The sequence below is a fragment of the Bombina bombina genome, chromosome 4 (assembly GCF_027579735.1).
Source record: "Bombina bombina isolate aBomBom1 chromosome 4, aBomBom1.pri, whole genome shotgun sequence".
Classification (NCBI taxonomy): Eukaryota; Metazoa; Chordata; class Amphibia; order Anura; family Bombinatoridae; genus Bombina; species Bombina bombina.
In genome coordinates, this window is record NC_069502.1 from 1,001,102,173 (window position 1) to 1,001,116,521 (window position 14,349).

General features: G+C 41.2%; 1 protein-coding gene across 1 annotated transcript in view; it reads right to left on the reverse strand.

Moving 5' to 3' along the window:
* Window positions 1–14,349, reverse strand: part of LOC128657675 (vacuolar protein sorting-associated protein 54-like) — a 55,660-nt gene that overhangs the window by 21,719 nt on the left and 19,592 nt on the right. The window contains exon 5 of the mRNA XM_053712072.1: window positions 10,005–10,099. Within this exon, the coding sequence (XP_053568047.1) occupies window positions 10,005–10,099 (95 nt within the window). The remainder of the gene's footprint in view (window positions 1–10,004; window positions 10,100–14,349) is intronic.

Sequence of the window (14,349 nt, forward strand, 5' to 3'; positions counted from 1 at the left end):
GTTCCTTGAAAGGACAAATCTCTGCTCTTTTTCACAGAAAGATTGCTAATCTTCCTGATATTCATTGTTTTGTACAGGCTTTGGTTCGTATAAAACCTGTCATTAAGTCAATTTCTCCTCCTTGGAGTTTGAATTTGGTTCTGGGGGCTCTTCAAGCTCCTCCGTTTGAACCTATGCATTCCCTGGATATTAAATTACTTTCTTGGAAAGTTTTGTTTCTTTTGGCCATCTCTTCTGCTAGAAGAGTTTCTGAATTATCTGCTCTTTCTTGTGAGTCTCCTTTTCTGATTATTCATCAGGATAAGGCGGTTTTGCGAACTTCATTTAAATTTTTACCTAAGGTTGTGAATTCTAACAACATTAGTAGAGAAATTGTGGTTCCTTCGTTGTGTCCTAATCCTAAGAACTCTAAGGAAAGATCGTTGCATTCTTTGGATGTAGTTAGAGCTTTGAAATATTATGTTGAAGCTACTAAAGATTTCCGAAAGACTTCTAGTCTATTTGTTATCTTTTCTGGTTCTAGGAAAGGTCAAAAGGCTTCTGCCATTTCTTTGGCATCTTGGTTAAAATCCTTGATTCATCATTATGTTGAGTCGGGTAGAACTCTGCCTCAAAGGATTACAGCTCATTCGACTAGGTCAGTCTCTACTTCCTGGGCATTTAGGAATGAAGCTTCGGTTGATCAGATTTGCAAAGCAGCAATTTGGTCTTCTTTGCATACTTTTACTAAATTCTACCATTTTTATGTGTTTTCTTCTTCTGAAGCAGTTTTTGGTAGAAAAGTACTTCAGGCAGCTGTTTCAGTTTGATTCTTCTGCTTATAATTTCAGTTTTTTTCATTATAAGATTTAAACTTTATTTTTGGGGTGTGGATTATTTTTCAGCGGAATTGGCTGTCTTTATTTTATCCCTCCCTCTCTAGGGACTCTTGCGTGGAAGTTCCACATCTTGGGTATTCATTATCCCATACGTCACTAGCTCATGGACTCTTGCTAATTACATGAAAGAAAAACATAATTTATGCTTACCTGATAAATTCCTTTCTCCTGTAGTGTGGTCAGTCCACGGGTCATCATTACTTCTGGGATATTAACTCCTCCCCAACAGGAAGTGCAAGAGGATCACCCAAGCAGAGCTGCTATATAGCTCCTCCCCTCTATGTCACACCCAGTCATTCGACCAAGAACCAAACGAGAAAGGAGAAACTATAGGGTGCAGTGGTGACTGGAGTATAATTTAAAAATTTAGACCTGCCATAAAAAACAGGGCAGGCCGTGGACTGACCACACTACAGGAGAAAGGAATTTATCAGGTAAGCATAAATTATGTTTTCTCCTGTTAAGTGTGGTCAGTCCACGGGTCATCATTACTTCTGGGATACCAATACCAAAGCTAAAGTACACAGATGACGGGAGGGACAGGCAGGATCTTTATACGGAAGGAACCACTGCCTGAAGAACCTTTCTCCCAAAAACAGCCTCCGAAGAAGCAAAAGTGTCAAATTTGTAAAATTTGGAAAAAGTATGAAGAGAAGACCAAGTTGCAGCCTTGCAAATCTGTTCAACAGAGGCCTCATTCTTAAAGGCCCAAGTGGAAGCCACAGCTCTAGTGGAATGAGCTGTAATTATTTCAGGAGGCTGCTGTCCAGCAGTCTCATAGGCTAAACGTATTATGCTACGAAGCCAAAAAGAGAGAGAGGTAGCAGAAGCTTTTTGACCTCTCCTCTGTCCAGAATAAACGACAAACAGGGAAGAAGTTTGGCGAAAATCTTTAGTTGCTTGTAAATAAAATTTCAGGGCACGGACTACATCTAGATTGTGCAGAAGTCGTTCCTTCTTTGAAGAAGGATTCGGACACAATGATGGCCCAACAATCTCTTGATTGATATTCTTATTAGTGACAACCTTAGGTAAGAACCCAGGTTTAGTACGCAGAACTACCTTATCTGAATGAAAAATCAGATACGGAGAATCACAATGTAAGGCTGATAACTCAGAGACTCTACGAGCCGAGGAAATAGCCATTAAAAACAGAACTTTCCAAGATAACAGCTTGATATCAATGGAATGAAGGGGTTCAAACGGAACACCCTGTAAAACGTTAAGAACTAAATTTAAGCTCCATGGTGGAGCAACAGTTTTAAACACAGGCTTAATCCTGGCCAAAGCCTGGCAAAAAGCCTGAACGTCTGGAACTTCTGACAGACGCTTGTGTAAAAGAATGGACAGAGCTGAGATCTGTCCCTTTAAGGAACTAGCAGATAAACCCTTTTCTAAACCTTCTTGTAGAAAGGACAATATCCTAGGAATCCTAACTTTACTCCATGAGTAACTCTTGGATTCGCACCAATGTAAGTATTTACGCCATATTTTATGGTAAATCTTTCTGGTAACAGGCTTCCTAGCCTGTATTAAGGTATCAATAACTGACTCCGAAAAACCACGCTTTGATAAAATCAAGCGTTCAATTTCCAAGCAGTCAGCTTCAGAGAAATTAGATTTTGATGTTTGAAAGGACCCTGAATTAGAAGGTCCTGTCTCAGAGGCAGAGACCAAGGTGGACAGGATGACATGTCCACTAGATCTGCATACCAGGTCCTGCGTGGCCACGCAGGCGCTATCAGAATCACTGATGCTCTCTCCTGTTTGATCCTGGCAATCAATCGAGGAAGCATCGGGAAGGGTGGAAACACATAGGCCATCCCGAAGGTCCAAGGTGCTGTCAAAGCATCTACCAGGACTGCTCCCGGGTCCCTGGACCTGGACCCGTAACAAGGAAGCTTGGCGTTCTGGCGAGACGCCATGAGATCTATCTCTGGTTTGCCCCAAAGTCGAAGTATTTGGGCAAAGATCTCCGGATGAAGTTCCCACTCCCCCGGATGAAAAGTCTGACGACTTAAGAAATCCGCCTCCCAGTTCTCCACTCCCGGGATGTGGATTGCAGACAGGTGGCAAGAGTGAGACTCTGCCCAGCGAATTATCTTTGATACTTCCATCATCGCTAGGGAGCTTCTTGTCCCTCCTTGATGGTTGATGTAAGCTACAGTCGTGATGTTGTCCGACTGAAACCTGATGAACCCCCGAGTTGTTAACTGGGGCCAGGCCAGAAGGGCATTGAGAACTGCTCTCAATTCCAGAATGTTTATTGGAAGGAGACTTTCCTCCTGAGTCCATGATCCCTGAGCCTTCAGGGAATTCCAGACAGCGCCCCAACCTAGTAAGCTGGCGTCTGTTGTTACAATTGTCCAATCTGGTCTGCTGAATGGCATCCCCCTGGACAGATGTGGCCGAGAAAGCCACCATAGAAGAGAATTTCTGGTCTCTTGATCCAGATTCAGAGTAGGGGACAAATCTGAGTAATCCCCATTCCACTGACTTAGCATGCACAATTGCAGCGGTCTGAGATGTAGGCGTGCAAAGGGTACTATGTCCATTGCCGCTACCATTAAGCCGATTACCTCCATGCATTGAGCCACTGACGGGTGTTGAATGGAATGAAGGACACGGCAAGCATTTTGAAGCTTTGTTAACCTGTCTTCTGTCAGGTAAATCTTCATTTCTACAGAGTCTATAAGAGTCCCCAAGAAGGGAACCCTTGTGAGTGGTAAGAGAGAACTCTTCTCTACGTTCACCTTCCACCCATGCGACCTTAGAAATGCCAGTACTAACTCTGTATGAGACTTGGCAGTTTGAAAGCTTGACGCTTGTATCAGAATGTCGTCTAGGTACGGAGCCACCGAAATTCCTCGCGGCCTTAGCACCGCCAGAAGAGAGCCCAGAACCTTTGTGAAGATTCTTGGAGCCGTAGCCAACCCGAATGGTAGAGCTACAAACTGGTAATGCCTGTCTATGAAGGCAAACCTTAGATACCGGTAATGATCTTTGTGAATCGGTATATGAAGGTAGGCATCCTTTAAATCCACTGTGGTCATGTACTGACCCTTTTGGATCATGGGTAAGATTGTCCGAATAGTTTCCATTTTGAACGATGGAACTCTTAGGAATTTGTTTAGGATCTTTAAATCCAAGATTGGTCTGAAGGTTCCTTCTTTCTTGGGAACCACAAACAGATTTGAGTAAAAACCTTGTCCGTGTTCCGACCGCGGAACCGGATGGATCACTCCCATTAGTAAAAGATCCTGTACACAGCGTAGAAACGCCTCTTTCTTTATCTGGTTTGTTGACAACCTTGAAAGATGAAATCTCCCTTTTGGGGGAGAGGTTTTGAAGTCCAGAAGATATCCCTGAGATATGATCTCTAACGCCCAGGGATCCTGGACATCTCTTGCCCAAGCCTGGGCAAAGAGAGAGAGTCTGCCCCCCACTAGATCCGATCCCGGATCGGGGGCCCTCACTTCATGCTGTCTTAGGGGCAGCAGCAGGTTTTCTGGCCTGCTTGCCCTTGTTCCAGGACTGGTTAGGTTTCCAGCCTTGTCTGTATCGAGCAACAGCTCCTTCCTGTTTTGGTGCAGAGGAAGTTGATGCTGCTCCTGCCTTGAAGTTACGAAAGGCACGAAAATTAGACTGTCTAGCCCTAGGTTTGGCTCTGTCTTGAGGCAGGGCTTGGCCTTTACCTCCTGTAATGTCAGCGATAATTTCCTTCAAACCGGGCCCGAATAAGGTCTGCCCTTTGAAAGGTATGTTAAGTAATTTAGATTTAGAAGTAACATCAGCTGACCAGGATTTTAGCCACAGCGCTCTGCGTGCCTGAATGGCGAATCCGGAATTCTTAGCCGTAAGTTTAGTTAAGTGTACTACGGCATCAGAAATAAATGAATTAGCTAGCTTAAGGGTTTTAAGCTTGTGTGTAATCTCATCTAATGGAGCTGATTCAAGGGTCTCTTCCAGAGACTCAAACCAAAATGCTGCTGCAGCCGTGACAGGCGCAATGCATGCAAGGGGTTGCAATATAAGACCTTGTTGAACAAACATTTTCTTAAGGTAACCCTCTAATTTTTTATCCATTGGATCTGAAAAGGCGCAGCTATCCTCCACCGGGATAGTGGTACGCTTAGCTAAAGTAGAAACTGCTCCCTCCACCTTAGGGACCGTTTGCCATAAGTCCCGTGTGGTGGTGTCTATTGGAAACATCTTTCTGAATATAGGAGGGGTGAGAAAGGCACACCGGGTCTATCCCACTCCTTAGTAACAATTTCAGTAAGTCTCTTAGGTATTGGAAAAACGTCAGTACTCGACGGTACCGCAAAATATTTATCCAACCTACACATTTTCTCTGGTATTGCAACTGTGTTACAATCATTCAGAGCCGCTAAGACCTCCCCTAGTAATACACAGAGGTTTTCCAGCTTAAACTTAAAATTTGAAATGTCTGAATCCAGTTTATTTGGATCAGATCCGTCACCTGCAGAATGAAGCTCTCCGTCCTCATGTTCTGCAAATTGTGACGCAGTATCTGACATGGCCCTAATATTATCAGCGCACTCTGTTCTCACCCCAGAGTGATCTCGCTTACCTCTAAGTTCTGGTAATTTAGACAAAACTTCAGTCATAACATTAGCCATGTCCTGTAGTGTGATTTGTAATGGCCGCCCTGAAGTACTCGGCGTTACAATATCACGCACCTCCCGAGCGGGAGATGCAGGTACTGACACGTGAGGCAAGTTAGTCGGCATAACTTCCCCCTCGTTGTTTGGTGAATGATGTTCAATTTGTACAGAATGACTCTTATTTAAAGTAGCATCAATGCAATTAGTACATAGATTTCTATTGGGCTCCACCTTGGCTTTTGCACATATAGCACAGAGATATTCCTCTGAGTCAGACATGTTTAACAAACTAGCAATTAAACTAGCAAGCTGGGAAATACTTTTCACTCAAATTACAAGTAATATGAAAAACGCACTGTGCCTTTAAGAAGCACAGAAAAAATTATGACAGTTTAATAATAAGGAACCGGAAAAATTATAACAATCAGATTTTTCCCAGTAAAAGCATAAATTTAGCAAAGGATTGCCCCCATTAGCAATGGATAACTAACCCTTAAGCAGAGAAACAAATGTACAAAATATAAACGTTTTTTATCACAGTCAAAGCACAATCTCACAGGTCTGCTGTGAGTGATTACCTCCCTCAAAATAATTTTGAAGACCCTTGAGCTCTGTAGAGACGATCCGGATCATGCAGGAAGAGAAAAAGACTTGACTGAATTTCTGATGCGTAGCAAAAGCGCCAAAATAGGCCCCTCCCCCTCACCCACAGCAGTGAGGGAAGTTCAGTAAACTGTCTCAAATTAAAATAAACGACAGCCAAGTGGAAAAACAGTGCCCAAAAACAATTTTTCACCCAGTACCTCAGATATTTAAACAATTTAGCAGCCAGCAAAAACGTTTAAAATCAAATATCATGAAATGTCATTAAACAGCCTGTTGCTAGACGTTCCCACTGCAAGTAAGGCTAAAGATTATATGCATATAGTATTACCCAGAGAAGTGCCATTCCCCAGAATACTGAAGTGTACACATATATACATAAACAGCCTGATACCAGTTGCTACTACTGCATTTAAGGCTGAACTTACATTATATTGGTATTGGCAGTATTTTCTCAGTCAATTCCATTCCTCAGAAATAATATACTGCAACATACCTCTTTGCAGGTGAACCTGCCCGCTGTCCCCTGATCTGAAGTTTACCTCACTCCTCAGAATGGCCGAGAACAGCAAAATGAATTTTAGCTACGCCGGCTAAAATCATCCAAAAACTCAGGTAGATTCTTCTTCAAATTCTACCTGAGAAGGAACAACACACTCCGGTGCTGTTTTAAAATAACAAACTTTTGATTGAAGATATAAAAACTAAGTATAATCACCACAGTCCTCTCACACATCCTATCTATTAGTTGGGTGCAAGAGAATGACTGGGTGTGACGTAGAGGGGAGGAGCTATATAGCAGCTCTGCTTGGGTGATCCTCTTGCACTTCCTGTTGGGGAGGAGTTAATATCCCAGAAGTAATGATGACCCGTGGACTGACCACACTTAACAGGAGAAACATAATTTATGTAAGAACTTACCTGATAAATTCATTTCTTTCATATTAGCAAGAGTCCATGAGGCCCACCCTTTTTTGAGGTGGTTATGATTTTTTTGTATAAAGCACAATTATTCCAATTCCTTATTTTATATGCTTTCGCACTTTTTTCTTATCACCCCACTTCTTGGCTATTCGTTAAACTGATTTGTGGGTGTGGTGAGGGGTGTATTTATAGGCATTTTGAGGTTTGGGAAACTTTGCCCCTCCTGGTAGGAATGTATATCTCATACGTCACTAGCTCATGGACTCTTGCTAATATGAAAGAAATGAATTTATCAGGTAAGTTCTTACATAAATTATGTTTTGCACTATTGGAATATTTCTGATCTTCCTTACAGCTATATGTGCACACTGGAACTGGAGGGAAAGATACAAGAAAACTACCAGCTCCAAAAGGCACAAAGCACCATAGGATTGAGTTCTTCAAATACACAATCTCACTACTGCTTAGATAATGTTTATTTGCATATATGTTTTAAGTGAGATCTAGAAACTACTTATTCTCTAAAGCTATATCTAAACATTATCCTTGCTTTGGCATATGTTTATATATATCTGATAATGTTAATGTAAAATAGATATCTATACCTATATATCTATAGAAATAGACATATAGGTGTGTGTATATATATATATATATATATATATATATATACACATACACACAGATATATATATATATATATATATATACACATACACACAGATATATATATACATATATATATATATATATATATATATATATACATACACACACACATATTCATATATATACATATATATATATATATATACACACACACACATATATATATATATATATATATATATATATATATATATATATACACACACACGCACACACACACACAGTATACCACAAACCCTCACATTTTTGTAAATATTTTATTATATCTTTTCATGTGACAACACTGAAGAAATGACACTTTGCTACAATGTAAAGTAGTGAATGTACAGCCTGTATAACAGTGTAAATTTGCTGTCCCCTCAAAATAACTCCTACACATTAATGTCTAAACCGTTGGCAACAAAAGTGAGTACACCCCTAAGTGGAAATATCCAAATTGGGCCCAAAGTGTCAATATTTTGTGTGGCCACCATTATTTTCCAGCACTGCCTTAACCCTCTTGGGCATGGAGTTCACTAGAACTTAACAGGTTGCCACTGGAGTCTTCTTCCACTCCTCCATGACATCACAGAGCTGGTGGATGTTAGAGACCTTGGGCTTCCCCACCTTTCATTTAAGGATGCGCCACAGATGCTCAATAGGGTTTAGGTCTGGAGACATGCTTCGCCAGTCCATCACCTTTACCCACAGCTTCTTTAGCAAGGCAGTGGTCATCTTGGAGGTGTGTTTGGGGTCGTTCTGTTGGAATACTGCCATGCGGCCCAGTCCCTGAAGGGAGGGGATCATGCTCTGCATCAGTATGTCACAGTACATGTTGGAATTAATGGTTCATTCAATGAACTGTAGCTCCCCAGTGCCGGCAGCACTTATGCAGGCCCAGACCATGACACTCCCACCACCATGCTTGACTGTAGGCAAGACACACTTGTCTTTGTACTCCTCACCTGGTTGCCACAACACACGCTTGACACCATCTGAACCAAATAAGTTTATCTTGGTCTCATCAGGCCACAGGACATGGTTCCAGTAAACCATGTCCTTAGTCTGCTTGTCTTTAGCAAACTGTTTGCGGGCTTTCTTGTGCATCATCTTTAGAAGAGGCTTCCTTCTGGGACGACAGCCATGCAGACCAATTTGATGCAGTGTGTGGCGTATGGTATGAACACTGACAGGCTGACCCCCCCCACCCCTTTAACCTCTGCAGCAATGCTGGCAGCACTCATACGTCTATTTCCCAAAGACAACCTCTGGATATGACGCTGAGCACGTGCACTCAACTTCTTTGGTCGACCATGGTGAGGCCTGTTCTGATTGGAACTTGTCCTGTGAAAATGCTGTATGGTCTTGCCCACCGTGCTGCAGCTCAGTTTCAGGGTCTTGGCAATCTTCTTATAGCCTAGGCCATCTTTATGTAGAGTAACAATTCTTTTTTTCAGATCCTCAGAGAGTTCTTTGCCATGAGGTGCCATGTTCAACTTCCAGTGACTAGTATGAGAGAGTGTGAGAGCGATAACACCAAATTTAACATACCTGCTCCCCAATCACACCTGAGACCTTGTAACACTAATGAGTCACATGACACCGGGGAGGGGAAATGGCTAATTGGGCCCAATTTGGACATTTCCACTTAGGGGTGTACTTACTTCTGTTGCCAACAGTTTAGACATTAATGGCTGTGTGTTGAGTTATTTTGAGGGGACAGCAAATTTATACCGTTATACAGGCTGTACACTCACTACTTTACATTGTAGCAAAGTGTAATTTCTTCAGTGTTGTCACATGAAAAGATATAATAAAATACTTACAAAAATGTGAGGGGTGTACTTTTATGGGATATATATATATATATATATATATATATATATATATATATATATATATATATGTGTAAATAACATTTTCCTGTATGTGAAGAACATTGGAATGTGAAATATTAATAACTCCTATCTGGTTAGAGTGCAATCAATAAGCTCTCCATTGAAGTCTATGGGGAGAATAAATTAACGTGTCCTTTAAAATCCTTTGGTTAGTGCACATTGGGTTTTGCTCGCACGCAAACATTTTACTTTCAAATTGTAATACACGTGATACCCAATGCATGCAAAAAAGAATAGGTCTAACAAATTTTACACTCAAGCAAAAGCACTAAATAGCGTGTCACTTGTAATCTAGCCCCAAATAAAGTATATTTCGTGTGTGAGTGTGTGTTTCAGTGTCAAAAGCTGAGAAGTCTTCAATGTCTTTTTTCTTTTATTCAAAAACGTAATTTATCTAAAGAGGGTTCTAAGCACATTATACGTACCCATGTTGAGGTCCACCATCATTTATAACATTCAGATGGCTCAGTTGACTCTTCAGATGAAGCCTGTAGCTTGTATTTATTCTAAGGAATAATGTCTGTAATAACAGGAAAATAGCAAGCTCAGAAGGATTATTTATGGCCTGAGTATAGTTTAGGTGGAAAAATACCATGATCACAAATGTTTTAAAAAAAATAAGTCAAATATTTTCCAACTTAAATTGGTATAAAATCACTAATATAACTAATGCTTAGAAACAAACTTTGTTCAAAGGTCAAGTTGGATGCTGTGACCTTATTACATAAACCTTTAGTTTTCTCACTACTCCTGTTTGTATTACAATTTGTTACTGGTCATGGATACTTTTTTTTCATATATTTATTAGAGCTTTCTGAGAGATTGATTTGACACACTACATGCATTAGTAGAGTCTGTTTATGTGTAGACTTAAAAATAATGATTATATTACCGCAGTGCCATGTAGTCGAAAATGCAGGTTATTTTTTTCTAAATGGTAGTCATGTTTTGTAATGCTAAGAAGGTTCTATTTCCCACTTTTTAAACAAATTGTCTCAGGTGCAGCTTTAAGTGAGGTAAATTGTCAGTAATGTGTTCAGGATAGCGTCAAAGTGCAATGTGTTATGTTCATGGAATTAATTTTCAACATGTCCTTTTTATAATCTAATTACTTTTTTTTTTTTACAAAACTGCAAACATCTTAAAAAACAATAACAAAACAAAAGGGCCTCATGTACTGTACTCAACTTGAGAGCCTGTCTGCATGGCTTTGCAGCGGACCCTGTACGAGAGAAGAGCCTGTCAATCACCCGAGCGAGTGTGTTCTGGGTGATTTCCATCTGCACTTACACCGTGTAAGCAAGCTCACATTTGCAAGTCTTAAAATTTTAATAGTTATTTTTTACTGTACATATAACATGTGGAAGTTTGCAGGAACATCGCATTTCTATACAAAATGAAAGACTCATATTTGTATGGTTAGATTGAAAAGTCTTTATTCATGGGGAATAAGTTTAAGTAAAAGCAAAATTAAGTAGTTTATTAAAGGGATATTAAACAGATCTTGCTTTTGTTTAAAAATTGTGTTTTGTCCCATGGTCCCTAGAACGACCAAAAAGCAAAATGTATAACCTAAGTTTTCAAAATACTGCAAATGGCCTAAACCAGTTATCTGATTTGCAGGTTATGTAATTTACTTTTTTGGCCTCTTAAAGGGGTAGTAAACTCAAAAATAAACTTTTATGATTCAGATAGAGCATGACATTTTAAAGAAATATCAATTTACTTCTGTTATCTAATTTACTTCATATTATTGTTATCCTTTGATGAAATGATTTCCTAGGTAGGCACAGGAGCAGTAATGCACTACAGGGAGATAGATGCTGATTGGCGGCTGCACATATATGCATCGTCACTGGCTCATATGATGTGTCTAGCTAGCTTCAAGTCGTGCATTACTGATCCTTCAACAATGGATACCCAGAGAATGAAACAAAATTTGATAATAGAAGTAAAAAGGAAAGTTGTTACAATTGTATGCTCTATCTAAGAAAAAACAATGTGTGGGTTTTTAGGTCCCTTTAAGGAAACATAACACAAGCAAAATTCTGCACAAAAGCAAGGAATGTTTAATGTTATTTTAAGAAAAGAAAAAAAGAAAGGAAACTAAAGTAAACTAAGTCTAATAAAAACAGAATTTATGCTTACCTGATAAATTACTTTCTCCAACGGTGTGTCCGGTCCACGGCGTCATCCTTACTTGTGGGAATATCTCTTCCCCAACAGGAAATGGCAAAGAGTCCCAGCAAAGCTGGCCATATAGTCCCTCCTAGGCTCCGCCCACCCCAGTCATTCGACCGACGGACAGGAGGAAAAATATAGGAGAAACCATATGGTACCATGGTGACTGTAGTTAGAGAAAATAATTCATCAGACCTGATTAAAAAACCAGGGCGGGCCGTGGACCGGACACACCGTTGGAGAAAGTAATTTATCAGGTAAGCATAAATTCTGTTTTCTCCAACATTGGTGTGTCCGGTCCACGGCGTCATCCTTACTTGTGGGAACCAATACCAAAGCTTTAGGACACGGATGAAGGGAGGGAGCAAATCAGGTTACCTAAACGGAAGGCACCACGGCTTGCAAAACCTTTCTCCCAAAAATAGCCTCCAAAGAAGCAAAAGTATCAAATTTGTAAAATTTGGCAAAAGTGTGCAGTGAAGACCAAGTCGCTGCCTTACATATCTGATCAACAGAAGCCTCGTTCTTGAAGGCCCATGTGGAAGCCACAGCCCTAGTGGAGTGAGCTGTGATTCTTTCAGGAGGCTGCCGTCCGGCAGTCTTGTAAGCCAATCGGATGATGCTTTTAAGCCAAAAGGAAAGAGGTAGAAGTCGCTTTTTGACCTCTCCTTTTACCAGAATAGACGACAAACAGAGAAGATGTTTGTCTGAAATCTTTTGTAGCTTCTAAATAGAATTTTAGAGCACGGACTACGTCCAAATTGTGTAACAAACGTTCCTTCTTTGAAACTGGATTCGGACACAAAGAAGGTACAACTATCTCCTGGTTAATATTTTTGTTAGAAACAACCTTTGGAAGAAAACCAGGCTTAGTACGTAAAACCACCTTATCTGCATGGAACACCAGATAGGGCGGAGAACACTGCAGAGCAGATAACTCTGAAACTCTTCTAGCAGAAGAAATAGCAACCAAAAACAAAACTTTCCAAGATAACAACTTAATATCTATGGAATGTAGAGGTTCAAACGGAACCCCTTGAAGAACTGAAAGAACTAGATTTAGACTCCAGGGAGGAGTCAAAGGTCTGTAAACAGGCTTGATCCTAACCAGAGCCTGAACAAATGCTTGAACATCTGGCATAGCTGCCAGTCGTTTGTGTAGTAAGACAGATAAAGCAGAAATCTGTCCCTTTAGAGAACTCGCAGATAATCCTTTATCCAAACCTTCTTGCAGAAAGGAAAGAATCTTAGGAATTTTTATCTTATTCCAAGGGAATCCCTTGGATTCACACCAGCAGATATATCTTTTCCATATTTTATGGTAAATCTTTCTAGTTACCGATTTTCTGGCCTGAACCAGAGTATCAATCACAGAATCTGAAAACCCACGCTTTGATAGAATCAAGCGTTCAATCTCCAAGCCATCAGCTGGAGGGAGACCAGATTTGGATGTTCGAATGGACCCTGAACAAGAAGGTCCTGTCTCAAAGGTAGCTTCCATGGTGGAACCGATGACATATTCACCAGGTCTGCATACCAAGTCCTGCGTGGCCACGCAGGAGCTATCAAGATCACCGAGACCCTCTCCTGTTTGATCCTGGCTACCAGCCTGGGAATGAGAGGAAACGGTGGGAACACATAAGCTAGGTTGAAGGTCCAAGGCGCTACTAGTGCATCCACTAGAGTCGCCTTGGGATCCCTGGATCTGGACCCGTAGCAAGGAACCTTGAAGTTCTGACGAGACGCCATCAGATCCATGTCTGGAATGCCCCATAATTGAGTCAACTGGGCAAAAATCTCCGGGTGGAGTTCCCACTCCCCCGGATGGAATGTCTGACGACTCAGATAATCCGCTTCCCAGTTTTCCACACCTGGGATGTGGATCGCAGATAGATGGCAGGAGTGATTCTCCGCCCATTGTATTATTTTGGTTACTTCTTTCATCGCCAGGGAACTCCTTGTTCCCCCCTGATGATTGATATACGCAACAGTCGTCATGCTGTCTGATTGGAATCTTATGAATCTGGCCCTTGCAAGCTGAGGCCAAGCCCTGAGAGCATTGAATATCGCTCTTAGTTCCAGAATGTTTATCGGGAGAAGAGACTCTTCCCGAGACCATAGTCCCTGAGCTTTCAGGGATTCCAAGACCGCACCCCAGCCCACTAGACTGGCGTCGGTCGTGACTATGACCCACTCTGGTCTGCGGAAGCTCATTCCCTGGGATAGGTGGTCCAGGGATATCCACCAACGGAGTGAATCTCTGGTCTTCTGATCTACTTGAATCACTGGAGACAAGTCTGTATAGTCCCCATTCCACTGTTTCAGCATGCACAGTTGTAATGGTCTTAGATGAATTTGCGCAAAAGGAACTATGTCCATTGCTGCAACCATCAACCCTACTACTTCCATGCACTGAGCTATGGAAGGACGTGGAACAGAATGAAGAACTTGACAAGCGCTTAGAAGTTTTGACTTTCTGACATCTGTCAGAAAGATCCTCATTTCTAAGGAATCTATTATTGTTCCCAGGAAGGGAACTCTTGTTGACGAAGACAGAGAACTTTTTTCTATGTTCACCTTCCATCCGTG